Here is a 27,961-nt window from a genome sequence, read left to right on the forward strand (position 1 = left end):
GACAGTAAAAGTGCTCTTTATTTCAGTACACACAAAAAGAGAATCTCAGACAAATACATTTCTTCAGAAATATACATTGACGTTGTGACTGTTAGACAAAAAGAAAAACAGACAAACCAATCAGTTCAACGTAATACTACATAGCTCCTTTTATCAAAAACACCCTGGTGGAGTCATACTTTATTGCGCCATCATGCTCGCACTTGTTCACGGTGTCTTATAAATAAGGCACAAACAACACTATATACTGTAAGGAATACAATACAAGGTCCTGTTGCGGAATTGTCCTTTTTTTCTGGAACATAATGTAGTAATCAGATGCTATTTTGAACTTTACTACACTATTTTGGCTCAGTCATCAGGTGTCTGGTTTATTACACATGCACTGTGTTCAATTCCTGCAAAATTGACATTTATTGACATAGAGAAAGAATCGTCCCAAGATGCATACTCCGGAATAAAGCAAGGCATGCTAAGAAGAGAACGTTTCGACATTCGGGTTTTCTAGAATCACAATCTGTAAAATGCAAAAATGATTTCAACACTGAGCATTAAAAATCTAAATGCAACCTAATGACACGCATGGTCATATATTTGTGGGACTGCATACAACTTCTAACCACTTCCAACATTAAAAAGGTAAAAATTACACTTTGTGATGCAAGGTATAAAAAAGTGCAATGTCCTGAATATTTGATCAGTACATATTAGCCTGTAAATATTTGTAATACCCGCTCAATATTGACTTTGAGCGTATTTTGTACAGTGTTTTATTTGTTCATAGAATCACCCACTAAAATTAAATCAACCGTTTAAAAAAAATCCAAAATGCCCCTCTGTTAAAGTTAAAGACTATTATAGTTCATGTTCTGGGAATAGCAGAGATGAATAAACTAGTCATATTATATTTTGGAATTGCACATTTTAAAATCAAAACAGTCATAAAGTCAAGGTTTCGAAAATAAACCGGCAATGACTTGACTCAGCGATTTCCAACATAAAATAATCTTTCTTACCTAATATAGGAGACTAAATAAATATATTTAACAGTCATGTTGGTTATTGGATATAAAAGGGTCCTCTGTTGTGTCTACATACAATCTCTATACACTGTAACATACAATGGAACACAGTAATTGAGAGCGGAAAATTTCTAAGGATGTCAAAAGATCATGTTTGTGCATTACAGTGGATGTTAACATGTTCTCATACAGTATGTGCACCATTTTATGATCTGTGACTGAGCCAGCAGATGGCACTGTGGTCAAATCAAGCTTTCCCATCCAAGAATAGAGATTTAACTGCAAAATGTGTAAATGTCAGTCAAATGTCAAATGTAAGTGTCCATGAGCTTCATGGACAATACAGTAAATGATTTTGGGGGTCCATGCCCGCTGTTTGTCTTTTAGCCGGGGGTATCTGCGACCTCAAGTTGTCAAGGAAACGGAATGTGGAGTGTGACCGTTATTATTATTATTCGTTTTTATTGAGCATGGGGGCTCGCGGGCTAAATGTTTGTGACCCGCACATTCTGCCTAGCGACAGTTGACGGCTCAAAAATGCAACCTGAAAAAATAAACCTGCGTTGCTGTGCCTCCAAGATAGGCATTTGTGGCAGTTCTGCCCGGCAACAACTCCGCCGAGAAACAAGCGACGGGATACAAACGACCAGTGTTTTATGTTGCGGGGCCTCCCAGCTAATCATTACCGTATAAACTGTGGCCAAAACTAATGTGTGGCAGAACGCGAAAAAAAAAAAAAAATCAAAGCCCACCGATTCTTCCTAGCAACAAGTGACCAATTGAAATATCCTGTGTCGCTCTGATATCTGTTTTTTAGAGATTTCGGAAAAAAATTGAAGATAATTTGTTTAAGTGAACATAAAAATAAGTGAGCTGAATTCTTCCTTGTTTTGATGATCAATACAAAAGTGTTAAGAGAACAATTTTAGGAAAAAATGGAAGAAATTTCAAAATAATATATTCAAGAGAACATGTCAACAAACACCACATAAGCCTGATTTGGATTCAGTGTATGTTGCTCTCATTACACACTGTGTGCCAATGATGCTAACTATCCTTTTTCATCTGTCAAAGCTCACACAAAAGAAACTCCTCCGAGTATCAGTCAGACAAAGCATGCCCTGAAAGCGCAGCATCCTCTGTCTCAAAGGCCGCACAATTAACAAGATGTTAAAAAAAAAAACCGCACATAAAAGGTGCTGCCATGGTTACGACCAGCATATCATTCTCTCTCTTCTTCCACTCAATCACCCCCGGCCCTAACGCTGATGATTATGCTAATGTTGCACTCATGTCAGACAGACAGGGCTTATTGATAAGTTAGCAATTATTTTCTATATTTAAAAACAAAAAAAACTATTTGGTCCTAGTCAAATTTACACTTGGATTTACTTAGAATATTTTATTTTCTTCCAAGTGTAATTTTTACTGTGTTGTACTCAGTTTAGAATGGGATCAAATTTCAATTTCGAATTTGACCATGTTTTGCGTTCTAATTGCAAAGGTGGATGCAACTAACAGAGAGAGCCTATTTTTTGAGCTACCTCAACATAAATAAAAATGGAAATGTATTAAACATTGTTTTATTGTAATCGCTTCAGGGCATGTGTTATTATTTATCCTAACTAATATTTAGCTGTTGTGTTTGAAATATCTAATTTATTCATAATGTATTTGTAGTTTGTAATAATATTATATAATGAGTACATTATTGCAATATAAGTTGGACGTTTTTAAACAGTGAATCAGGATTATACTGAAAATGCTGGGACGGATTATCCCAAAAACTGCAAAAAGTTAAAAAGTTAAAAAAAAAAAAAACCTTAAAAAATAAGGGTCTTAATCATACTTTTCAATCACAAACTTTGGTTGGCAGTAAATAGATTAAGGTGAGCAAATCAATACACAACATTGACCACTAGAGGCAGCATGAGTCGGGCTAAACTGCAAAAACTGGGCCTTGCTAAAGGAATGGATAAACAGAGCTGGTCACCATAGCAACTCAAACAAAAGAGAGCCATAAACATAACAAACCATTTTAAGCATTGAGTGCTAAGAAGTCAGTGTGAAAAGATACATGTAAATATAATTATTATGAAAGGCTCAGACGGTGACAAGAGCCAGAAATGTATGTCATTATTTTGGGCATTACTCAAAAAAAATAGACACAATGGAATCTTAGGGCAGTGAGGAAAAAAAAAAAAAAAAAATCACTCTCAGTCATCAAATTAAATTGCATTGTTCTGCATTGTTCTCCTATTGTGGAGTTCAGACTATCCTCTATGTTAGGTCCTATATATTCAAAATAATGCGGGGTAAAAGTAGCCTGTGCCGAGAACCATAAACGATAATTACTCCGACTGCACGCCAGTCAAGACATTTACCGATGCCTAATTTAGATGGACTTCCATATACCTAAATTAAACAATCACCATTCATGCATGACTCGTTGAGGAATTAAAAGGGAATGCCCTGCCTAGCAATAAATAAAAAAGGTCCCCAAACTGTTTTCCTTGGCCCTCTCCCAAATCAACAAACAATTGGAGATTGCCTCAAGTAAAATTTGCATAAAAATAATTAGGACTAAGAAAAGTGAAGGTGAGGATTTGTGACTTCTACAAAGATTATTGTGTGATTTGTAAAACATTTGTTTGGGGAGGCTGAGGTGTACAATTATACGCGCAAACAAAAAAATTGTCATTACCGCGCTACTAACCTGAGCATACTGCAACTTCAACTTGTACATCCATTTTCCCCGTATGGTTTGGACTGACTGCCAGTCGAACCACACACTGTACGGTATATTTTCATAAAAATGGTTTCCTTGGAGTCTTGACTGGCCTCACAATGTTCCAGAGGTCTACGAGCCTTATGGTGATGGCAATGTGGTGTTGGGAAGGCGCTCTGCGATCCAGCCGGTCACCTCTTTCAGCACCGAATCCGAAACCTCCGGCAGGTCGTGGTGAAGGGTGTGGTAGCCTCCCTCGTACACCTGCAAAAGAAACAATGTTTTAGCTTGGGGGCCTAAAGGAGGAAAATGTATTCCCAAGTGGGCCAGATCAATAAAATCATGGTATATATTTATATAACTTTCAAACAACAACTTCAAATTTACTAGTATTTTTTTATCACTGTCCTAAATAGTAAAAGCTCAACATCATTATTCAAACATTTACAATAGTCATGGAGCATTTCAAGTTTTTATTTATTAAAAATTTCACAAAATCATATTGCGGGCCGGAATAAATCCATTTGCGGCCAACAAACGACCCGCAGGCCATATGTTTGACACTGATGGCTTAGGCAAACCTTAAACCTGTATAAATGCTGTTTAAAAAAAAAAAGATAACAGTTGTTGAGAGTATTTTTATATATTGCTTTTTCCTTGTGTCAATGTTAAAAAGGATACAGTTTTAGGTAACCGTATACAATTTTTATAGATAATAATCGTATTTATGGTTGGTGTGGCAAATGTGAGGGGTGCGAAATGGGGGGGGGGGGGGGGGGCTTTGCAAAATATAATTGAGAAGCACTGCTTCACAGCGATGCATTGTCAAGAATTAATAGCTTAAATTTACCGACCCCTAAATGCGTTTGAGAATTACATTTTGAAGGTTTCCAGACTTTTAAGTGGTACAAATGAGTTTAATTTATTTGTTCTGTTGCTAAATCTACTTTCTTCTGAAATTAAGGGATGCTTGGGCATAGTAAAGGGAATTGAAGCCTCGTAAACTATTTGTGATTTTTTTCTCCTGCGCTATAGATGGGCTCTTAGTTTAAAAAAGGAAAAAAAAATCAATAAAAAAAAAAAAGTTCTTTTGCTGCCTCTAGCGCTGAAGCCCGCTCACTTAAAACTTTGGTGCAGATTATATGGACTGAGTTAAAACTCCCAAAACTCATAACCTGGTGCAGTCATGTTTTATTTATGTACTTCTATACAAATCTGCAACAAGCATAATAGGATTTTTTCACCAAAAAAACTACCTAAACAAAGTTTTGCAGGAATCGGTTGAGTGTATGTGTAATTTCAACTGATTACCAAACAAACAGCGAATAAAACAATCTAGTTACTAGTTACTCACTCTTAATTTTGTGTGGCATAACCTGTGTGTTGTTGCGGTTGTAGTCTTAATTTCACGTCATCATTCCGGCCATTTTCACATTTATCTAAGTTTTCGCAGCTAAAGTCCGATGCTGCTAGAATACAGTTTAATTTCGTGTATTGTATATAACCAATGAAGCAATTCCATTCAATAGAAAATAAGCATGCCAGATTCCCCACCTTGAGTTTCTTGTCTGAGCTGGGAGCCATGTCAAACATCATTTTAGAGCCTCGGATGTCGCAGAGCTTGTCGGCGTCACCGTGCAGGAGCAGGAAAGGCCAGCTGATAGACGGGATCTCCCTCTCGATGCGAGCCGCCGCCCCCATGAGCTGCATGCCGAATGACACGCGCATCCCTCCGTGGAAGTTCAGCTCGTCTGCATCATAAGCCGCTACCTGAAAACAGATACCCATGCTATTGCCTTAGACACATTATTCCAGGAAGTCAGCTACTTATTAATTAAAATAAAAGCATTTGACGGGAATTTTCGTCATTGGCACAAAACGTCAGTATTTTAAAAGACGGGAATTCTCATACGTGGCACTGAATGAGGTAATGAACTGCTACTAAGACCATTGAGTTTGATTTAAGCATGAAAGGATAACTTTTAAAACCCCTGAAGCTTAAAATAGCCAATATCTATTTGATTACTCTTCATATAAATGAAAGAATAAATTAATGATAAAAAGTTCAAACATATACATAAAACGTGCTTTTAAATCTAGGGTAAAAACGATGCACTTTTGTCTTACCTATGATGGTCTTTCAAAGTGTCTTTGAAATCCATCCATCTATTCATCTATTTTAGGGGGGGGGGGGGGGGGGGGGGGGGGGGGCACCTGAACTGGTTGCCAGCCAATCGCAGGGCACAGATGGACAAATAACCATTTATGCACCCAATCACACCAAAGGACAATGTAATGCGTTCAATACAAATGTTAGCATGTTTTTGGAATGAGGGAGGAAGCCAGAGTGCCCATGCAGGCACGGGGAGAAAATGCAAACTCCACAAAGGAGCAACTCTATAACTGTGAGGCGGACGTGGTAACCACTGTTTCACCATGTTGCCTAGTTTTAAAGTCATGTTTTTTTTCAAAATCTTGTTCTTGCGCTGCACACCCTTTGAGCATTTTTTATTTCTTCATTTTGATTTGATATCTCTTTAATAGTATGTTTTTAATGCCTACAAGCAAAAAAAAAAAGAAAAAAAATCAAATCACTAGGACAAAGAAGTGATGAAATGGGAGAAGTTAACAGTAAGAAACACAATTCTTGAAAAAAAAACACACACGCTTTTGTTCCACGCAACACTGATGGTCACATATCCGCCCATTTCCCCTGTATGTACTCAGCTGGTGTCCCACTGCAATATAAGAAGCTTCTGTGCGGCTAAATACTCCACTGCTGTGAATAATGCATGAGTGTGACATGAAAAGTTCACCAGTTCGGCCAAGACCTCCAGAAATATTTTGTTGATTGATGAATGTCAAGATTTCCTTACGGAATCTCGACGGCATTTTATGACATCCTGCATTCGGTAAAAGTGACAAACTACAGCAGTGAAAATCAGCATCGTTGTTTGACAATAGATTTCTTGAAGGTCCATCTTATGTTTGCTAACTTCCACAATCGTAACATTTTTTTTTTCTTGTGGGTTGTGAATTGAACCACACAACTGAGGCGTGCCCCTCTTTTAAAAACAAGACAATGAATTACCTGAGCTTATTAACATGCACAGCCTGGCTTTGATTATATACCGTTTTTCCGCACCATAAGGCGCACCTAAAAGCCTTATTTTTTTTAAAAAGCTGATGGTGCGCCTTATAATCAGGTGCGCCTTATATATGGATGAATATTGAGATTGGGATTCGTATATGGGGAATGAACTGATAAAGTAAGCTTTACTTGTTTCTTTTGTGTATTTACAGTTGAACAAGGTTGCTCATATGGACATTGAGTTATTATGCTATTGAGAGTTTAGAGTTATGATTTGAGTTATTATTGTTATTGCTTTGAGTATTACTACATTGTGATTGTAAAAGTTTGAAAATATGTCATTAATTGAGGGTGCGCCTTATAATCCGGTGCGCCTTATAGTGCGGAAAATAATTAAATTTAATTTTCAATCCCTAACGAAGGAGCTGATCATGGTGTGCAAGATTATTAAAGGTTTAATGGATGTGAATCTTCATTGATTCTTTTTTTTTTAAGATGCACTGTCGCATTTAAGGCCATTCTAAACCCCAGTATAACCATTTTATAAGGGACCAGAGACAACCTCAGTAGTGTTGTTAACCCTCCCGCGTTAGTAATTTTTGATGCTTCACTCAATTATCACATGATTAATTGTTGGGCTGGGGTTTCGAGGTCCCTGCAGGTCAATTTCCTTTGTTTGGTTTGGTTCGTTTCAGTGTATTCCTCCTTTAAATTCATACTGTACATGAGATTTGGTTTCAAAATTGATGTTTGTTCATAATGTTTGGTGACTGGCTAACAATAAAGTCAAATCTAACTAACATAACCTACAAATAAACTCAAACCATTCATGAATTCAATTCTATTGACATTTAACGGACTCTGCAGCTCATCCACATAAAAGCTGTGAAAACATTATCCCCGTGACGCACGTCAAAAGGACACATTAAATCACGACAAATGCGCTAAAATTAAAGCATTAAACGCACACAAAAATGCACTCACGGGCTTTTACAGAGAGGCTCGCTTGCACGCAATGATTCCCCATGAGACAAAGTAAATTCTATTGTTCACCTGCTTCTTGTCCCGAGAGACCCATTTGGACTCAATGGAACCCAAAGAAAAATTTGGCAGGATGTGGTTCAAAACCTTGGCCAGGAAAACCTGCAGACGACGAACAAACAAAAACACAACAAAACCTTCAATGCGTTTTCAAAATGACTCCAACAGATACAGGTAAAATGAGGACAGCATACTGACCGGAAGAACACGTTTTGCAACCCGAGTTGAACTTTTTACGACATGTTTTTCCAGACCATATATGCCCAAATACCCAACCCAAAACTAGCACCAGTAATACTAGATGAACCTGTTAAAAATCTAACAGATAACAGCCAGACATACAGACAATAATCTGACTGGTAGAAATTCTTCCAATAAGGGGACAAATAGCGTATCCATAAAACAATAAGCATTAAACAGTCGGACAGAAAGGGAGATAGATGAATGGGAAACATTTACTGATATTTGACGTGTGCATATTGTGTCAGACATTATCAATAAATGAACAGCAGAAGAAGACATGCTTAGAAAAAAGATAAGGGAAAACAACACCAATATCTGAACCAATTCCTACTAATGCTGGACAATAAGGCCCAAAAATATATTTTTTTTTTTCAGTCAGTCTGCAATTTGAATAGATTTTAATCCGAGCGATAAAGTCAACAGACATTTATCCAAAAGTTTGATTTAAAAAAAAACATACATTGTTCATAATTACTGCTTTTCAATATTTAAATGTACACTTAACACTGATAGGTTATACAAATGTAGTTAAGCGCCTATTATAACCACATTATATACTTCAGATCCAGCATTCCAGTAACAGTTTCTCGATTTAGCTAATTCTTTCGTCGTCAGTTATTAAAATGAAAAATTAATGGAATAAATGCAATGTATCACCGGCCTAAATCCTATAATCATGACGACAATCAGGAAAAAAAAGAACAAAGAACAGAAAAGCAGCACGAACGAGATGTACCTTGAACGGTGTGGCTGAATCCGGATTCATCTGGACCATGGGACCAATCAGAACCACTCCGGTAAAATCAGTAGGCCTCTCGCAGGCTGTGAGGATGGATATTGCACCGCCCTACATAGAACAAATCATAGATAATGTATTTAGGGGAAGTTTGATTAAGCAGATGTACAAGATAATAGATTATGGGTGCGGCAAACTCTCCACCCGAGGTATCTAGCAAGTACTGTGCAGTGGAAAAGTGGCTCGTAGATATCATGTTATACTCGCCATAGGGATACACTCACCCCCTCCCCAATATTTCCACCCACCGTTGTCCCAAATTAACTTACCGTATAAGCCACACCAGTATATAAGTCACAGCAGAAAAATATGAGAAAAAAATCTTTTTGCACTGGACTATAAGCCGCAATGCGGCACATGAGATTTTTACACACAAAGATAGCATCTTTTTTTTTTATCTTCCTTTGTTTGATAGATTATTTTAGTGAACATAAAAACACATTGCGCATAACTCATATATACAATCATAAATACATACATAAAATCATTTCTACTGTGTACTGTATATAAATTTACACATCACAAATTTACCCAAAATTTTATGCCTTCTGCGCATTCAATTTAAACACAAACTTTTTTAATAATATATTTTTAAAACACTTTTTGAGCACCGCCATTGATTCGCATCTTTGCAGTTCTATTTCATAGTGGTTCCATAAATTGAAACCTCGAACAGACACTCACATTTGCTTGCTGATGGCTCGGGAAAAAAAAAAAAAAAAACAACAACAACAGATAAGCCGCACGGGACTATAAACCGCAGGGCTCAAATCGTGAGAAAAAACTTGCGGCTTCTAGTCCGAAAAATACGGTAATTTCATCTCCCACACAGGGAGGCTGGAGGGAGCTGGAATTGAACTCGGGACGCTTAACTGCCCCTATATAAATCCATATAAAAAGAAACTTGACGCAGCTTGAAATGAGTCTCAAGGATCTAGTCAGAGGATGTAGATGTAAGCACAAAACACTCAAGAAGTTAAACATGGAACAAAGACTGATTCAACGAAGGAGAGATGCTGAGAGCTTGCATTGTGACTGACAGTAAGGAAGAATTGTCTGTCTCCTATTAGGAGTGGGAAGCAAAGTAGGTGAGAGGTCCTGATGAGAAGGGCTCTGGGAAAACTACTCGGAGGCCAACAAGACCATAAAACAATCAGGCTTTTGTTAGGGTGGGCGTGAATTTCCATCCTGCTGGGTTTTGTGTGCAGTGCTGCTCTATAGACAATTTGAGCATAGTAAAGGAAGAGCTCAAAACAAAGCAAGGCCACACCTTTCACACCCACGTTGAGATATAGTGATGACAGTTGTGTTACAACCATTAGCTCCGGTATTTGACACTAATGTGGTCTCTCCACCCATGAGCATATACCATACACAGATACAAATAGTCCCATCGACAAGCGCAATAAGTATTTTTAAGTGAATCCATTCAGCTCTTTGGGAAACTAATTGGCTTCGACTTTATTTATGTGAGCGTTCTTGCCACTTGTGTGAACATTCAAAGGGCTTTGGCCGATGACAACAGGCTTGCTTGCTGAAAAGAGCCACTGAGTAGTTCCCACCAGAAAATCTCACTTAAGACACAAGAAACACACTCGCGGGTTTGCCTGCATACAAATCGACAAATACGTATGCAGGAGCGCACGGACATGCAAGTCTCACTAACATCATTTTGGTTCATGTTATTCCTACGTCCCTTTAACTTAACCTTTCCAAAAAAATGTGTTCTTAACGACCAACAGTATGTTTTAAATATACCGTATTTTCCACACTAAAAGGCGCACCTAAAAGCCTTAATTTTTTTTAAAAAGCTGATGGTGCGCCTTATAATGGGGTGCGCCTTATATATGGATTAATATTGAGATCAGGATTCGTAAATGGGGAATGAAGTGATAAAGTAAGCTTTACCTGTTTCTTTTGTGTGTTTACAGTTGAACAAGGTTGCTCATATTGACATTATTATTGTTAATAGAGTTATTATTGTTATTACTTTGAGTATTACTATATGGTGATTGAAAAAGTTTTAAAATATGTCATTAATTGAGGGTGCGCTTTATAATCCGGTGCGCCTTATAGTGCGGAAAATACGGTAATCGTGAGTACAGTTATCTTTAAATTATATTACATGAGGGGTGGCACTTCTCTGGAGGCTGCCATGTTTGTTATAGCTACGGACAATGGTAACTGCAGCGCCTCCTGCTGTCTGTAGTGAAAAGCGGTCTAAATCTTACACAGTGTCCCTTTAACTCGTTAAGTGCCAAGCGTTATTGGAAAAGGAAATTTCTAGAGGGCCAGTACATTTAGCATTTTCACTCACCCTTCAAGTCCAACAGATTATTGTGTGCTATGGCTATGTAAATATGGGTGCAGCCATTGAAAGATTGACTTCCATTCTTCAGTTACACTTGCATGTATGTAACAGCTGTGTTGTAAGTGTGGAAACACTGCCAGTTATCACTGCAGTGCACAATTGGCTTATATTCGGTAAGCATTAGTCAAGTGTCAGCTCCTCTTCATAAAAAATGTATTTGACCAGAATTTTATGATTTATTAATTACTATTTTAAAAGACAGGAATTCTCATCCATGGCACTGAATGAGTTAAAAGTGGGTTCAATTAAAATATTCGGCAGAGCCATGTTTGCATCATCAAAAATAGAGAATTAGGATTTGGGATTGTGAGAAACTTGATGCTCTGCCAGAATGCTCAGAACATGTGTCCAGTGAGGGTTCACTTACACAGGACCTTTTTCATCAGACAAATAAAGACAATGTCTTTTCAAACTTCCTGTTATGTAAGCTTTATTTTGGCTTGTCCTCATTCCCCCTTTGCCCTCCCACCATATGTGTCTCCAGTTATTTCGCGTTGTCTGAACGTCAAAAGCTACAGATATTAGGGGTGGGTGAGTACCAATGCATAGTATTGGTATTGAACCAAAATTGGCCTGATATCAAGGTATTGGTAGAATAATCTAATTTTGTGCATCAAAAGTACCGGGTATCGGTATCCACTCAAGAGTCGAGAACTCGACTGGTCTTGGTTTGAAAAAAACTGGTATGCCACATGTATCATTATCCTCCTAATCAGGAGTAATGTAAGTTAAATTTATATCACTAGCTTTTACTTATTATTATGTACTTGAACTGCACTTTGAGACCGAGCACGTTGCAACAAAAGTAGCTAAGCGTCAGATGTGGTGACGCCATGCGGTCTCGCAAGAATGCCATCATATCAGCAGCATCCCCGCAAACATTCTGTCAAATCCACAGGTGGTTGTTCATTTTCTCCTCCTCTGTGCGTCATCCTGGCCATTGATGAAAAGAAATCCATACAAACATTAACAGCAGCAGCCAAATCTAACAACAACAGGATCTAGAGTCACAACACTGGGAAGTTGAAATACGAGGCCTGTAAAAACACAGCAACTATCATATTGATACGACTTTATCGAACACTTGCATTCGCTCGCTAAAAAGGGAGTAAAAATCATAAAAATCTTACCTGTTTCCATCCCTAGTAATGCCATGACATTTGCTAACAATTTGCAAGTGGCCATGTGAAAGTGACATTTGGGCCAGTTTGTAATTTGAATGAACTTTGAATTACGCGCAACTTTTTTAAAAACAAAGCAAGTGCTTGACTCACTTAAAATATGCAATGCAATTTGCATCACTTAATTGTAAATGTTTTAAACAAGCACTGACAAACAGACACACAAATGATTCACAATCAGACGCAGATTGCGCAGTCTTTTGACTGTTATTCATTATAGACTATGAAAAGCAATAAAACAAAATCTAGATCTGACTCAAGATAAGACAAGCACAATAATGTTGAGACAGTTATTTATGAATTAAATATTGACATTAAATCCCTTGTAGACTCATTTCATCCTGCGGAGCTGTTTATCGCTACAATAAACAAAAAAACAAAAAAAAGTAATATTTCATGCTTCTTCTAGCGTAGAATAGAAGAAAATAAAATCAATGTTTATCCAGACTAGACGTATCTGTATCGATTTCAAAATTGTTCTCATGTTGTCTGCATGCCTCCTACCATTGAATGGCCAACGATGAAGACAGGTATGCCGGGGTGTCTGGACTTCATCAGGTCGATGTGCTGCAGCGAGTCTCGGATGTATATCTGAAAGTCTCTTATGTTCATTCTGTCTCCTTCACTCTGACCGTGGCCAACTGTGGAGGTAAAACAACCATGTCAGAATAGCAATGAGCTATGAAACTTATGATAAAAAAAGTCGGTCTTAACCCTTGTTCAGTTTTTGACCATAATTGGGTCATTTTCTTTCACATTATTCTCGCAGTATTTTAGCCAAGGAATGGCACACTCCCGATAGTGTGATAATGAAGTGGTCGCGTTCAACTTTGACATGTTGTCACCATTTGGGTGAAATTTCAGCTCCCTGCTGTCTTCTTTTAATGCTCTACTATTGATGTGAAATGCCTCTGATGTAAAGATGAAAAAATAGGCCAAAATACCACACAAAAGTTAAAGAATGTCCATTTCTGGACATCATTTATGGAAAAAAAAAAAAATGAAATGTTAACTAATACAGGTGTTCGAGGGGTTGTTGGTTCCACATTTTGAGTCCTACTACTGCCAAGATGTTCATGTTAAGTATACTGAACATGATCATTCTTGCAAGCGTATGCACAGAAAGCAAATGCTGGGAGGTGCTGTAGGTTGCCATGGCAACCATTGATCCAGATACACCAATAACGCCCCCTAAGCATTCATGTCACGTGCATGTGAGGTCGTCTTCATCTTGTGTAGTTTTAAGCTGTGTGAATGAATAAATTACCGGGCAAGGATGACTTCAACATTCCGGTCAATACTTACTAATCAATAATCATTTTCCAGCGGCTCCTACGATTACTGACTGCGGATCAATGAAAGCTATTTCCTTTTTTCATATTTCTGGTAATATGCGTTTTTTTTGTCTTTGGAGGATGTAGCCTCCAGTCTAATGATAAGTTAATAATTTGGGGCTGGCTATGCAGTGAGTGCATATGAGAGACTAAGTGATTAAAAGATAAAGTGTCAGCAGGGGCTTGTTCCACTTTGCTCCAGCATATTCCATTTAAAAGTCTTGGCATGACTGAGAGGTGTGCGCGGACTTAATTCTGATCATAATTTACAGCTTCTGGAAATAGCTAAAAAGGTTTTTACTGGGTGTTAAAATAGGGTTGTTTCCGTGTCAAACAATTTTCCTTTTAAAGGGATATAGTGTGGAAGATTTAGACTGTTTTCATTATGGACAGCAGGAGGTGCTGCAGGTGCTGCATTTACCGTTGTCTGAAGCTATAACAAACATGTCCGACTCCGGAGGAGTGCCACCCCCATGTGATATAATTTAATGATAACTAGACCTAGGATTATATTGAAAATATACTGTTTGTCATTAGGAATCATTTGCAAGTTTTTGAAATTTACTATCATTCATTCCTTTTTAATGAAAAACTGTCTAAATCGTATGCATGCTAATGTGTTAAGAAGCTAATTAGTGACTGTCTCACATTTTGATTTGATTCAGATTTTTGGGTCTGCGATTCTATTGAACTGATTTTTGATTCAAAATGAGTTGGTTGTAATTGAATTCTCCTTTAAACTATAGATGCGCAAAGTCTGCTTTTCATAAGAGAATGACAAACGGAGGCATCACATTTATTACAGTTGCGATTGTAAGAAAAGTGCTGCTTTTTTTCCACAAAACAGCATCTGGACCACAACTGCTACTCTACTCTTTATTGGATTTTTTTTAAATACCAACACCAGAATGCAAAACAGAAGCCCTTTTATTTTATGACAATGTAAATACAAGTGCCTAGATGGACTATTTATTGCTATTAAGTAAAATATCAAAGTAATTTATTCCACACCATACATGTTGATATAAGTCAGCTTTTAAAAAATGGAGAGGAAGTCCACATTGTTTCATTATTTGCACTTTTTCTGTTTGAGTTTGGAATGACCGAGTGCATTTGAATACGCTATGTCGTTAGAGTCTAGTGCTGACTAGACAGTTTTGCAGCATCGTATAATTACAGCATCATTCATTAGAGGATTCCTAGCGTACTTAAACAGCGATTGAAAATGATTTTTTAATGACGCTGTGTTGATGTTGCTTGAGAGGTGATGACAATAAAAACTGAGTTGTGAGTATTAACAGTTGGTTAAGCTAACTGTTAGCAACCACTGCTGTAACTCCAGATAAGAGTGTTGACTATGTACTTCATTGCCGCGGTACATGTACTATTTGGTGTGTTTCTTTTGAAGTTTTCAAACGTGTATGTGAGTTTTTTATCTATAAAATCGATTTGGGGACATTTTCTGTCAATTCTGCATAGCGGTAAATGAGGATTGTGATTAGTTTTGGGACACAATTACTTCTAATATGCTATCATGCAAAAAAATAGTCTCATAAATGCATGTAATGGTCAATGTAATGTGTTGTTTCTTAACATTACTCTAAGAACGTGTAAATGACTGTTACTGGACACCGAGTTAACGTGGTCCCCGTCTGGCATGAAATATGAGCACCAGGCGACATTGTAAGAATAACAACAAAGGGTGACATTCAGCAGGCTGGTGATAATATTCCATCACTTCAAGCCAGTGTTTCAGAACTTTTATCAGTGGCACATTGAAAGCATGCTTTGCCCAAAAGCCAGAGGTCGATGATAGATAGCACAATCAGCTATCTACACTCAACATCCACCCAGACCGGTTGTGGCGTTTCTGACCATGACGCTGATACCCCGAACTGCTCCTCTGTTATGAAGTCAGTTCCTGCTAAATTGTGTACCACAAACTGTTAGTCTGTTGTGTTCACTAATGTGATGGGGTAAAATCAAAACCAAATTTTATGAATAGGGGAAAAAAAAACGTGACATTGGGACGGAATTAGGACACAAGGCTCAAAATCAAGATTGCATTTCGCATGATGATAAGTATGATTCGTCATTTTCTTCTCATTTAGCCGAGGTACATATTAGACAGTAGAAATCTCACAGCACGTCACAAAACAAAATGTCGCTGAAGGTTTTTAGAGCCCGATGATGATGATCTTTCCATTATTTACAGACTATGAAACCTGGGGGCTTGTTCATCATAAAGATTTCATTGTTATCCCCATCTTTCCAAAGGCAAATGTTAAAATTGTCAGTACTAACAAAGCAAATTTTTTATTCAAAGTTTGTAGCGAAGCATAAGGATAGAGGAGAAACATTTCGAACAGCCTTGCGGTTAGGGAGGAGCTATGTTTTCTCTGAACGTCTGCACACGTTCCGGCATGTGTCAGCTGGGTATTGCAGGAGGTGTAAATATATGCAAGAATGAGCAGAGCGGCGCTGTTAGCGGTGGCTCACCGTGGTCGTGCGCAAAGACCAGCAGGGACAGCTCCTTCAGTCTCCGTGCAATCTCATCGTATGGCCCACAATGCTCTCCGGCCCCGTGGGCGATGAACACCAATGCCCTGGGAAAGGAGATCAAAATGATAAATGCCTGCGCAAAGGTGGGGTTTCTCCATGTTTTCGGCTTCCTCATTCATTCTTAAAAATGTGCCCTGTGATTGCCTAATGACCAGTAAAGGGTGTACCCCCACTTTCAGGTGGGGTAAGCATTAGTCAAAGGTGTAAGATCTTCATAAAAAAACAAACAAAAAAAAGTATTTCACCAGAAGTTCATGATTTATTGTTATTACTTTTTTTAAAAGATGAGAATTCTCGTCCACGGCACTGAATGAGTTAAAGAATTTTTTTTTCTCCTTGCTGTCAACTGAAAATGACATCATCACCTGTGCGCAAGGCTGGGGTCACGACCAATCATGGTTCACTGTTGGGTCATGTGACTTATAATTAGCTGAACAGTAACCGCTCATCACCTGAGCATTTCACATTTGTGATGTACTTTTCAGCCAACAGCGAATATTTATACACGAAAAATACATATTTATACATGAAAAATACATGAAAAATAATCTAGTTATCAAATTAACTCATTCAATCTCAAAGTTGTCATTTTTACATATTTTAGAGTCCAGTGGCTTGCATATTGAGCACTGTACCGCGGATGAATCAGTGGAACTGGTTTTCCATTATCATATACTAATATGGATTTTTTTTTTTTGCAAGGTTTTACCTCTTCTGTTAGTGCATGACAAAAACAGCAGAGAAACTGTGAAACTTGACTCACAAAAGACAAGTGCTGAGAAGCCATGTGGTGTGTCAATCAGGAACGATTGGCTGAAATGCATTCAGTGACACCAATAAACAAACGCTTGCTGCTCATCATCAGTCCTTATTAACAAATCACCCTGACATCACTCGGTGCGCCTCCTTTTTTGCCTCAAATATCTTCTACTGCTCTTTTGGCACAGAATGAACAAGTGTGTGTGTGTGGGTGTGTGTGTGTGCGTGCACACATCCAACAGAATGAATAGCATCTTTTGTTAGGGCATAATAGATTTGAACTCACAAAGTGAGGGGCAGTTTGAGATTAATGGGGCTAATCTGGTTTTACTGTAAAGATGGTCATACAGACTACAGACTGGAGCTTTTATGCGCCAGAAAACTTGAATATCAAATGAGATTTGTATTATGTCATTTTGGACTCATCTATAGTTAACTATAGAACCAGGAAAAAAAAAAGAGAATGAAAGCTTCTTACTTTTCTCAAAGTTTACATCTACTTTTGAGTTTTTTGACGTCGTAAAATCACAGTACTGTAAAGATGGTCATACAGACTACAGACTGGATCTTTTACACGCCTGAAAACCAGAAAGTCACATGAGATTTGTATTATTTCATTTTGGACTCATCTATAGTTAACTATAGAACCAGGAAAAAAAAAAAAAAAAGATTAATGAAAGCTGGCACAATTCCTAAAAACTGTTTTCATGGGCTACCGAGTTCTTACTTTTCTCAAAGTTTACATTTACTTTTGAGTTTTTTGAGGTTGTAAAATCACTGTTACGCACATACATTTACACACAACACAAAGGTTATATTAGCTTGTTATTCTTTCGTGACCGATCGGCTTTAGAACAAAGTCGTGAAGTGGGCGTGGCAGCCTCGCGATGAAGGGCGCTCATTCAGTCAACGACACCTTTCACTTCCTGGTTAGAAATATCGCTACTAAAAACTTGATATTTCATTAGCAATGAATTCTTGCAGTGCCAAGCGTTATCGGAAAAGGAACCCTCGCGAGGGCCACTATTTTTAGCATTTTCACTCATCTTTCGAGGCCAACAAAATATTATGTGCTATGTCTTCGTATATATGGGTGCTATCATATGAAAGATTGATTCCCATTCCCTACTTTGAATTGCATGACGGTAATAGCTGTGTTGTATGTGTGGAAACGCTGCCATCCAGTGTTCACAGTTAGCACTACAATGTTCAATTGGCTTATAAAGAGGGGCCCCAGTTTACGATATTAACTCGTTCCGTGGTTGGGCTCGTAAAGCGAATCTGACGTATGGCGCGCGATCCAAATTTATGTTAAATAGCTAGAAACTTCCCATCTCTCTCATCTTTGAAAGAGAATGGAGTTTCAATGGTCCCCACAATGTTTTAAATTGCAGGAACACCAGAGCCTAAGCCAATAAAAAGTCTGGTTAAAACACAGGGAGGGAGGAATGAGGGGGAGTAGAGAGAGAGAGAGAGACCGAGTGAGCTTAGCCATTGTCCTCCCTTCAACGCAAAGCTACTCCAAACAAGCACAGTGCTGCCAAATCCCCTTCATGTGCTCCTGCCAGCTGCCTCAAGATAATTTGGGGGGGATCTCAAAAACTTTGATCAACCAAGCACAAAATGCAGTCTAAAAGAGAATATTACATAACAGTCTTTAAAAGCACCCAGATGATAAATTGCATCGAGAGACGTGATATGTTATTAACTCGGGCAAGTAGAGTTGGTTGCAAAGAAAATTTAAAGTTCAGCAACCGTCAAAGGTAATTTGAGGCTAATCAGATGGGTGATGTCATGCGGAATGTCAACATGCACCTAAAAGAATTTCAGGTTAGTGAAGATTAAATGATTAACTGCTTCAAAAAAAACAGTAAAATGAGAAGAATGTAATCCACAAAGGAGAGACACATTCAAAGTCGTATGAAACCAGCAGCACTGTCACCTGAATCAAAGGAACTCGTTTGATTTTTTTTTTCCTCTCTTGTTGAATTTAAATGACTTTACCCTTGTGCTGTATTTTGATCATTTTTGGGTCATTATCTTCCACATCATTCTGGAGGTATTTCAGCCCATTCCTAGTAGTGTGATAACTAAATAGTCGTGCCATGTTGAACTTTGACATGTTGTCACCATCTGGGTGAAATTTCAGCTCCCTGGTGTTTTCTTTCAATGCTTTATATGTATAATGCCTCTAATGTAAAGATCAAACTACTGCACAAGGATTCAAAATGTATAAATTTGAACATAATGAGTAGGATTTTACACCTTAGAAATATTTCAATTATTTCATCTACACAATATATAGGTAGTTTTGTGTTGATCCAAATTTCAATTTTTTTTTTCAAACAGTAAACAATTTTAACAGGTCAACATGACTATTGCATTATGGCTGACATCGGAATCTAATTCTAATGTGTCGTTTATGTTTTTGGGCCAAATTATTTCAGATGATCAACATAAATCAGGAATTCTTCAGTCAATTTAAACAGGAAATCTTAATTAAGCACATTATTTTGGTACAATTTTTTTTTTTATGTCTTTCTTTAAATGAGTTGTCTTGGACATTTGTGAGTTAGACAGGGTGGATGGTGTGTGGGAACGCTAAAATAAATTATCATTAAATAAAAAAGTTCTCACAGTAGATTTGGCTATTTGTTAAAAAAGTTTTGTGTGTATTCCATATTAATTTTATTTGTATATGTTAATTCGAATTTTCAATTCTCTCTTTGGATGCATGTGGATGTCTACTATCCTCAACTCTAATGAATTAAATACCAATCAAGTACAATTTACTCAAAACAATGAGAAATTCTGCATGGAAAAGAAAAAAAAATGTAAATATCACATTTCCAGATTAAATCATGTGAATAGAGGTTTATCTACGTTAAAATCATTCTGCTGGGAAAAATAAAAAAAACAATCGTTGAACTAACGCTTACCCTAAATGAAGACTCAAAAGCAACAATCAGGATGTAGATCTAACATCTACATTATTCATGATCTCCGTTTTACACGCAAGAAGTCAATCCGGGTCTTTTTTTTTCATGATTGTTTGCAGATCAAAGCATAAAACTAACAGCGGGGAACACAAACTCAAAACAGGAAAGGAAGTCAAGCCAGCCGCCATGAGTCTACAAATCTGTATTTTTACAATTTATTTACAAAGTCGCTGCGGCGCCATGACCCGCCGTCCACGTATGACTTGTTGATGGCATTTGTTCGGGTTCAAAGCCTCTGTTGGACATCTGTTTGGGAGTCTGTCAATCATTGTTGAAGCCCCTCCTCCTGCTCAAAACCTTTCACCCACTTCCTAGTTCTAGTGAAAGGGGGCTTTGAGTAGCATCTAACCTTTGACCCCGTTTCATTTAACCAGCCTATTTAGGTTTTGCTTTGTTTTATATATAAATGAGAGAGAGAGAGAGAGACAGAGAGAGAGACAGAAAGAAAGAGAGAACACATAGTAACCTGTTAATAACGGTTAACAATGGAAGTTGTGGAATATGAGTTCAAAAATAAAAACTGTTGAAAAGGATTACAAAAATGAGACTTGCTTTGTTTAAACCAGTGGTTCCTAACCTTTGTCAGTGAAATATCTTTTCAGCCAAGTACCCTTCAACAGTGCAAAGCATTTTTGTGAAGACTTAAAACATGCCATCCGTGTCGGAGTTATTAAACTTTAGACCATAGGTATCAAACTCCAGTCCTCGAGGGCCGGCATTCTGCATGTTTTCTGGTTTTCTCGACCCCAAAACACCTGATTCAAATGAATAGCTTATTAGCAAGCTCTGCGGGAGCTTCAAAATGATCTCAATCATTTGAATCTGGTGTTTTTGAGGGAAAAGGTTTGAAAACATGTAGGATACCGGCCCTCCAGGACTGGAGTTTGACACCTGTGCTTTAGACCCTCTCAACCTTCATTTGTATTGGTCCACAAAAAATAATCAACCTAAAGTGTCCTCTTTTTGATCATAAAAGAAATCTGCTGTCAAAAAGAAATCACTTAGTATTAATATTTTTCCACAAAAAAATTATCAATATAAAGTGTCCTGTCCTTCAAAAAAAAAAAAAAAAAAAGACAGGTAAGTGTCACAGGACAAGTTGGGTCCCTGAGAAGCTGTCTTTTTACTAAAAAAGAAATAACCTACTGAACATAAAATTTGTTTTGTGAACTTCTATTTCCTGAAACAATAATTAATTCAGTAATCATTTTAAAAGGATGAGCATGTTTGTTTGTTTGTTTTCATTTAAAATGTCAAGTACCCCCTCAAGTACAGGGGTACTAGAACCCCATTTGATAACCACTGTTTTAAACTATAGCTGTAATATGTAATGTACCTCCTCCTATCTTTTGTTTGTCACCGCTATCCCCGAGTACAAGTGAAACGGCATACATGTCATGCTTGACCTAAATAAACTTTGTTTGAACTGCTACAGAACAAATAATGTCCAAAATATGACCTGGCATATATTGACCCTCCCTTGTCAATACATGCCAAATACATATGTGATGTTTTTTCACAATACCACAATAAAAAAATTGAGATATTGATATATTCCTAGTTCTATACTTAAATCCCTTTAAAATGATACACAATAAATAGCGGTAGCTCAAAAATGAATAAAGTTACAGCACTTTAGATGTTGCCATGTTGAAATTCCTAGTATTGAGAGAAATGCTTTCAAAATTTCGGCACATTCATCTTTCAAATGTCAAAAGCATTGAGTCGATCGCGCTCGACCAGGGGTCCGCTTAGCTATTGTTGGTCGCCCGCATGACATCGCACACCGCATGGAAAAAATAACTCAGCTGAAAAAAGAATGTCAATCAAATGCTGCTCACGCTGTGAGGTCAAGATGATCAAGCAGTAGAACGCTGTCATGACCTTGCCATCGGGAGGAACTTCAAAATAAAAGTGTGCCAAGAGCCTTCATTTCATACATGACTTATTCTACAGTTTGTTTTGAAGCATTGGCTAGCTTTCTGCCAAAATTCGTTTGTTTTGCGAAGGTACAGCGGCTTGACAGAGGCGCATTCTCTGCATGCAAACCATCTTTAAAAAAAAAAACACGGTCTCACAGTTACTGCCTGGTAAAAGTGTCTATCCTGACTGGGTCATTGTACTCTTCCCTGGCTGAAAGGAGAAGTGATGAATACTGCTTGTCTGAGTACGCTGAGCGAGTCAGACTCTGCAGTTGGACGAATCTGAACACGTGGCACAGCTCAGCTTCTTACTTTCATTCATGGTGTTTACTAAACTGTGATATCACTAAACATTATTCGGTAAACTCACCGTAAAAGATGAGGTATGAATTCATTATATTTCGGTGCCCACTTGTATTTACATCACTGAACCTCAGGAGTGTTGTGTGGTTGCCGGTTATCAAGTAATTCAATGTGTTGATTTGTTAACTTTTTTGTTGTTATTGTAATGTTACGTCTACTGACCTGCTATCAACTGCAGATGGGAAGTACTTGCACATGTTTATTAAAATGCACTTTTAAATAAATGGCAAATGAGTTGCTGCTGCGCCATCTGTGAAAAGGTTCCGTCTTGACTCCAGATGTTTTTTGCGTCTGCATATTCTCTCTCATCTGTGCTGTTACGCTGCATGAAATTACATGCTGGTATGTGTGATGTCTTTTTTTTTACTGCCACATTAGCTATAACAAATACTAACAAAAAGTATGACATCACTTAGCAACAGCAATTGCAAACAACAACAAAAAACTCTAAGAAGAGATATTTTTGTATCAGCATGGTTTTCTTTGTACCTCTACTTATGAAATTAATTTGTTGCAGAAGTACCTATGATTGTAACATTATTAAATGCAATTTTAAAAACATTAACAAGGCTGCATGAAAATGATAGACATTTTGAGAACTTAAATGTTAAAATGTGACCCATGCTTTTTCATTTCATTAAAGTTTGTGCAGTGTTTTGATCGTTTTTGTGTCCTTTTCTTCCACATCATCCTGGCAGTGTTTTAGCCAAGGAATAACACACTCCTGTAAGTGTGATAACTAAGTCATCCCGCAATGAACTTTGAAATGTTGTCATCATCTGGGTGAAATTTCAGCTCCCCAGTGTCTATTTCAATGCCTGCCTTTTTATTTGAAATGTTTTTTTATGCAAAGACAAAAATACTGATTAAATGGCAATATGTTAGGACGTGTATAATCTACATATGCCTTTTTCTTATTTGTATTTCCTCATTGTAATAATATAAAACATACCTACACTTGTAATTACAAAGAGACTGTTTAACGACTGTTTAACTGTTTATACTCTGGAACACCGCAAGCAACCTCGAAATGCGTTTTTTTTTTATAAGACAATTAAACTCGCGAGAGATTAAATATTGAAAGGAACATAACGACAAAATCGCTGCACCCGAGTGTCTCCACTCACTGACTAACCCCCACGGCCCCTCCTCCCCACCCCCGCAACGGACTGACCTTGGCGGCCCGGCTGGTTCCCAGTAGCGGCAGAACAGGTGCAATCCATCGGCGTTGACGATGTGCTTCAGGTTGGTGTACGGAACTCCCTGCGGACTCCGCTTGGGAGAAGCCCCCGGCTCCGGCATGGAGGATTTCTCTGTCAGATAAATACGGAGCGGCCACAGTAAGACGTCGCGGCCGTACAAGAAGCAACCGAAGCCGGCCGCCAGCAGGCAGGTCGCGGCGGTTACGGCGTTCATTGCCCGCGGATGTGTTAACGCCCTCGGTGGCGGGCGCTAAAAAAACAAACAAACAAACGGTTGTTGTGGTCACTTGAAATGGTGGCTCGGCGCTCGCTTTCATCTAATCCCACAGGCGCGCACAGGCGCAGCCGTGTTACGTCACAACACCACATGTGCGTTTTTTTTCCTCCCTTACCACATAAAAAAGGGCGAATACACTCTAACGACAAATGTGAATCTGTATGATTTATTTTTACGTTATGTCAAGTCCAAGTCATGCAATCAGGGCAGGAGTAACCATCTGGCATACAGGGCAGATGCCGGCCGGGTGGGCCGAGGTCTTGCGCATGCGAAGCCAATACCCCGTGGCATTGTGGGAAAACGCTAACTCTCATTTACCCTACAAATAAGTAGTGGTGGCAATTTTGGCTTTTTAAAGTGATCCATTCAACACGGTTTGGTCAAATGTAGCAAATAAGGAAACAAGAACTGTCATGCTATGAGCATCAACTCAAAGAATCATTTACATCTATCACGCCAGCCTATATCGAGCAGCTGAGTGCTGCCAGCTAGCGGCTAGTTTACGCTTGACACGGCTAAAACAGAGCCGTAGCCGCCGGCAAATACTGGCAACAGATTCCGTTTGTCAATGTCAGCGTAATTATGTTATCAATTAGTATTAATAATTAATTAATATTAATTACTGTCCAGGTATTTAAGCGCTGGTTTTTGTTACAGCCAGTCGTCGATGTCCAACATTGTCTTACGTCGTCGTTTTGCCGTCTACGTTAGTCGCGAGTTCCCGTCCCAAGAGCCCCTTCTCGGTTTCTTGCGAGGTTGGTTTCGGTCCTGAGTCTTGTTTGTTACTTTAACCAAATTTTTGCCCCTGTTGGATTTTGCTTCTATGTATTATTATACAATTTATTTTAAGCGTGTCTCCTCCGGGCTTTCCTGCATCTTCGTACATCTATCACCAACGTACCCCGCAATCATGACATAATATTTTTGTGTGTGAACAAGGATGGACTCAGACGCTGGTTCAGTCTGCTCGCTTCTTTTACTGAAAATAAGGCCATAACAAACTCAGCAAACACGAGTTGCTGTTAGCTGCAAAAGGCACTGGCTAATAAAGCAAACTGCCAACTGCCCTCTACATAATATAATCATAATTATATTTTGAATAGTATTATATATTTATTTTTTTAGATAAACTTTGTCAAATAAGAGGGATATTGCTACTTGTTTCATATATTTCTTGTAAGTTATGACGTTGCATTCCCAGTCTACATTCGGATAAAATGTGACTTTGTAACATTATCATTGCCTGTATTGTTATAGTGTTATTGTTTTGTGTTATTATTCTGAGCAGATTACTTGGTTCTTGCCATAATATGAATTTTAACAGATGTCCATCATATGAGTTTTAAGTTGTCCAATAAGGCTGTCGGCTTTGTAATAGATAGGTCGACTACCTCTTGAAATTCATCCAGGGAATGCCAAGAGTGTGAAAATCAGTAATCAGCTCATTTTGGAAGAAATTACAATACAAAATCATGTTTTCAGTTATTGCATTTTCTTTAACTCCACATGTGCTCATTCATAATTTTGATGCCTTCAGTGAGAATCTACAATGTAAATAGTCATGAAAATAAAGGCTTTGAATGAGAAGGTGTGCACAAATGTCTTGCCTGTACTTTATATTCAATTGAATACACAACATTATGTTTAATGTTCACAGATAGGCAAGTTATCTTTTCGTATAATATAGTATTAAAAAATGCATTGTCTCAACTGAAATGGAATAACAGTTTGTGTATTAAACTCTGTAGAGGTACCAAACTTGATTTAATCGAGATTTAATCGCTTTGTTCATTGAGCTGCTTATATTGGTTGGGATCACAAAAAGTAAGAATATAACAGAGAAAATAGAACAGAAATTAATTATAAAATGAAGCATCAACAGCTACAAAATTTTAAATTAGATTGCCTTTTGCAGACGTGAAGGATGCAAAAAAAGTGCCAGTTTGGACCATGTGATTTGCAATGTTATGCTACAATTAATAGCAATGCCATGTATTATTGCTTTTTACAATTATAATTTTGAATTGATGCTGTTTCAAATTAGAAGCTTGGCGTTCTGCCAGAAGCATGTCTCATGTGCATTCTGCTCCCTAATTACCCCGATAATTGCTCAGTCATATTACGCAATTGCAGTCGGCTGGTGAAGCTAACCAGCAGGGGCACTATAATAAAAACCTTTGTATTTTTTGACATAGAGGCTTTGATTTGATTATCTTTCCATTGGTAGCAGTCCTTTGGCACAACATGCAACAAAAGGGAATAAATGTAATCAGTTTTAATTAGAGGAGAACAATGAGCTGTATGACTATTTAAAGCAGAAAATACAATTTCCTTTGTTTTTAACGATTGTATTTTTTAAATTGATCGTCTTTCATAATTCATATACAGCACTTTCCTATACCTGCGGTTAATGTGCATGTTGAGAAAAAAGTCAAGTTAATTTACTATATAATAGAGCTGCACGATTATGGCCCAAATAATAATTATGATTATTTTGGTCAATATTTAAATGACCCTCCGACAGATAATATAGCTCCAGTTTGGCCCATGATAAAAATGAGTTTTAACACCCATGCCATACACGATGTATGCATGATCAAAGCGTAGATAGGCGAGCCAATGAGATGCCCTGTAACCTCTACAGCTGTAATTTTGCAAACAAACTTATGATTAAGTCTATAACAATTAATTGTATTGTGGTTTTTATGGTGAATGGGGAAAAAAAGGACTCCATTTTTGGTTGCACATGGCTAGAAAAAAAGTGAACATTTAATTTCCTTATGCTTTCCTCCAAATAATCAAACATATCAGACCGACACATTTTAATCATGTGCAATCAATGTACAATGATGAAGTAAACCTAAAGGATTTTTATTGAGTGCATATTAAATAACAATGGTGACCAGAACCGGCCACAGGATTTTGACACCACGAATCGAGCGCTCTATAAGTGACAATATTTGTGAGAATGTGGGATAATAATCAAATCCATGAAATTTTATGAACCTTACCTAATACTATAATACATTGAAATGGTCCTAGATCAATTCACGTCTGATCTGAGCTACCAATTCATCATTTTTTGTTTATGTTGCTCTACACTACAACTCTATTCACATTCAGTGGATATCTCAATAGGGATAAAATACACAATGAGGTGGCCAGCGTGGAGGTTAAAAATAGCTCGGTGTAAAGCTATTCCTACCCAGAACATGATCGGATTTCATCTCCAGTGGCGCGACACATGCCGGTGTAGGAATATTTTCCAGTCATACCTGAACCAATACGCAGCAGCAGCAAAAACGCATCTCCACCGAAATAACGTCAAGTAATCATTTTTTTCTCCCACACATTAAAAAAAAAGCATCTCAGCATCATTATGCGCGGTGCATAAAAACGCGGAATGGAGCACACTGCATGCATGCTGGTTTGTTTGTTGTCATTCCCGCAAACGTTCATACGTACCTCAACACAACGCGCAAAACATGGCAGGCTGCTCCAATCCAAGGATGTTGTGCATACACAAAACCATTGCAGCACACAACAAGTGCACAATTGTTAACCCCGTTTTATACGCCTTTATGACATCATCATGTTCCATCAAGAATGGAAAGATTACGTACAACCTGTCCAACTTGTATTGCTTACTCTTACTGTATACATGAAAGACACAAAAAAATCCCACAAGGTTTTGGCACTCCAAATGGAACGTGGAGCCAAGTTGTATGAAGACATGGGCATGCCAGAAAAAAACAACTGACCTGCACCGGATGGCTGCGGTGAAGTGGAAGCTTATTTTCCGAACGTCTCTCACCCTGGTCGCCTCTTTAGTCCCGCTGCTGTCCGATGCTCCTTTCTCCGCACTCACCAGGGGCACTGTGAAGCGGGAGACTACGGAGGAAGCAACCAAAAGTACTAGCGCGCACGCGCACAAACATGCACACGTGCGCACACACACACACAGTGACAAATGTTTTGTCGCTCAGCTGAGACATTCTGAACAAATAAAGTGCAAATACTTGGGGATATATATATATATATATATATATATATATATATATATATATATA

The 27,961-nt window shown here is 38.0% G+C and overlaps 1 protein-coding gene across 2 annotated transcripts; it reads right to left on the minus strand.

Moving 5' to 3' along the window:
* Window positions 1-27,779, minus strand: mgll (monoglyceride lipase). Of its 2 annotated transcripts, XM_088407519.1 has the most exons (8): window positions 27,653-27,779; window positions 23,587-23,725; window positions 16,307-16,413; window positions 12,978-13,114; window positions 8,862-8,972; window positions 7,895-7,984; window positions 5,305-5,520; window positions 1-4,014 (listed from the first exon to the last, which is right to left on the minus strand). In XM_088407519.1, the coding sequence occupies exons 2-8, from the start codon at window positions 23,712-23,714 to the stop codon at window positions 3,892-3,894; spliced, it is 912 nt and encodes a 303-aa protein (XP_088263645.1). In that variant the 5' UTR covers window positions 23,715-23,725; window positions 27,653-27,779; the 3' UTR covers window positions 1-3,891. The 2 variants fall into 2 exon arrangements, with proteins under 2 accessions (XP_088263645.1, XP_088263644.1); XM_088407518.1 differs by lacking the exon at window positions 27,653-27,779 and having other exon boundaries at window positions 23,587-23,987.
* Between the last annotated feature and the right edge of the window lie 182 nt (window positions 27,780-27,961).

This window comes from Hippichthys cyanospilos, chromosome 2, assembly GCF_059441005.1.
Source record: "Hippichthys cyanospilos isolate Australia breed blue-spotted pipefish chromosome 2, RoL_Hcya_1.0, whole genome shotgun sequence".
In the NCBI taxonomy this organism is placed as follows: domain Eukaryota; kingdom Metazoa; phylum Chordata; class Actinopteri; order Syngnathiformes; family Syngnathidae; genus Hippichthys; species Hippichthys cyanospilos.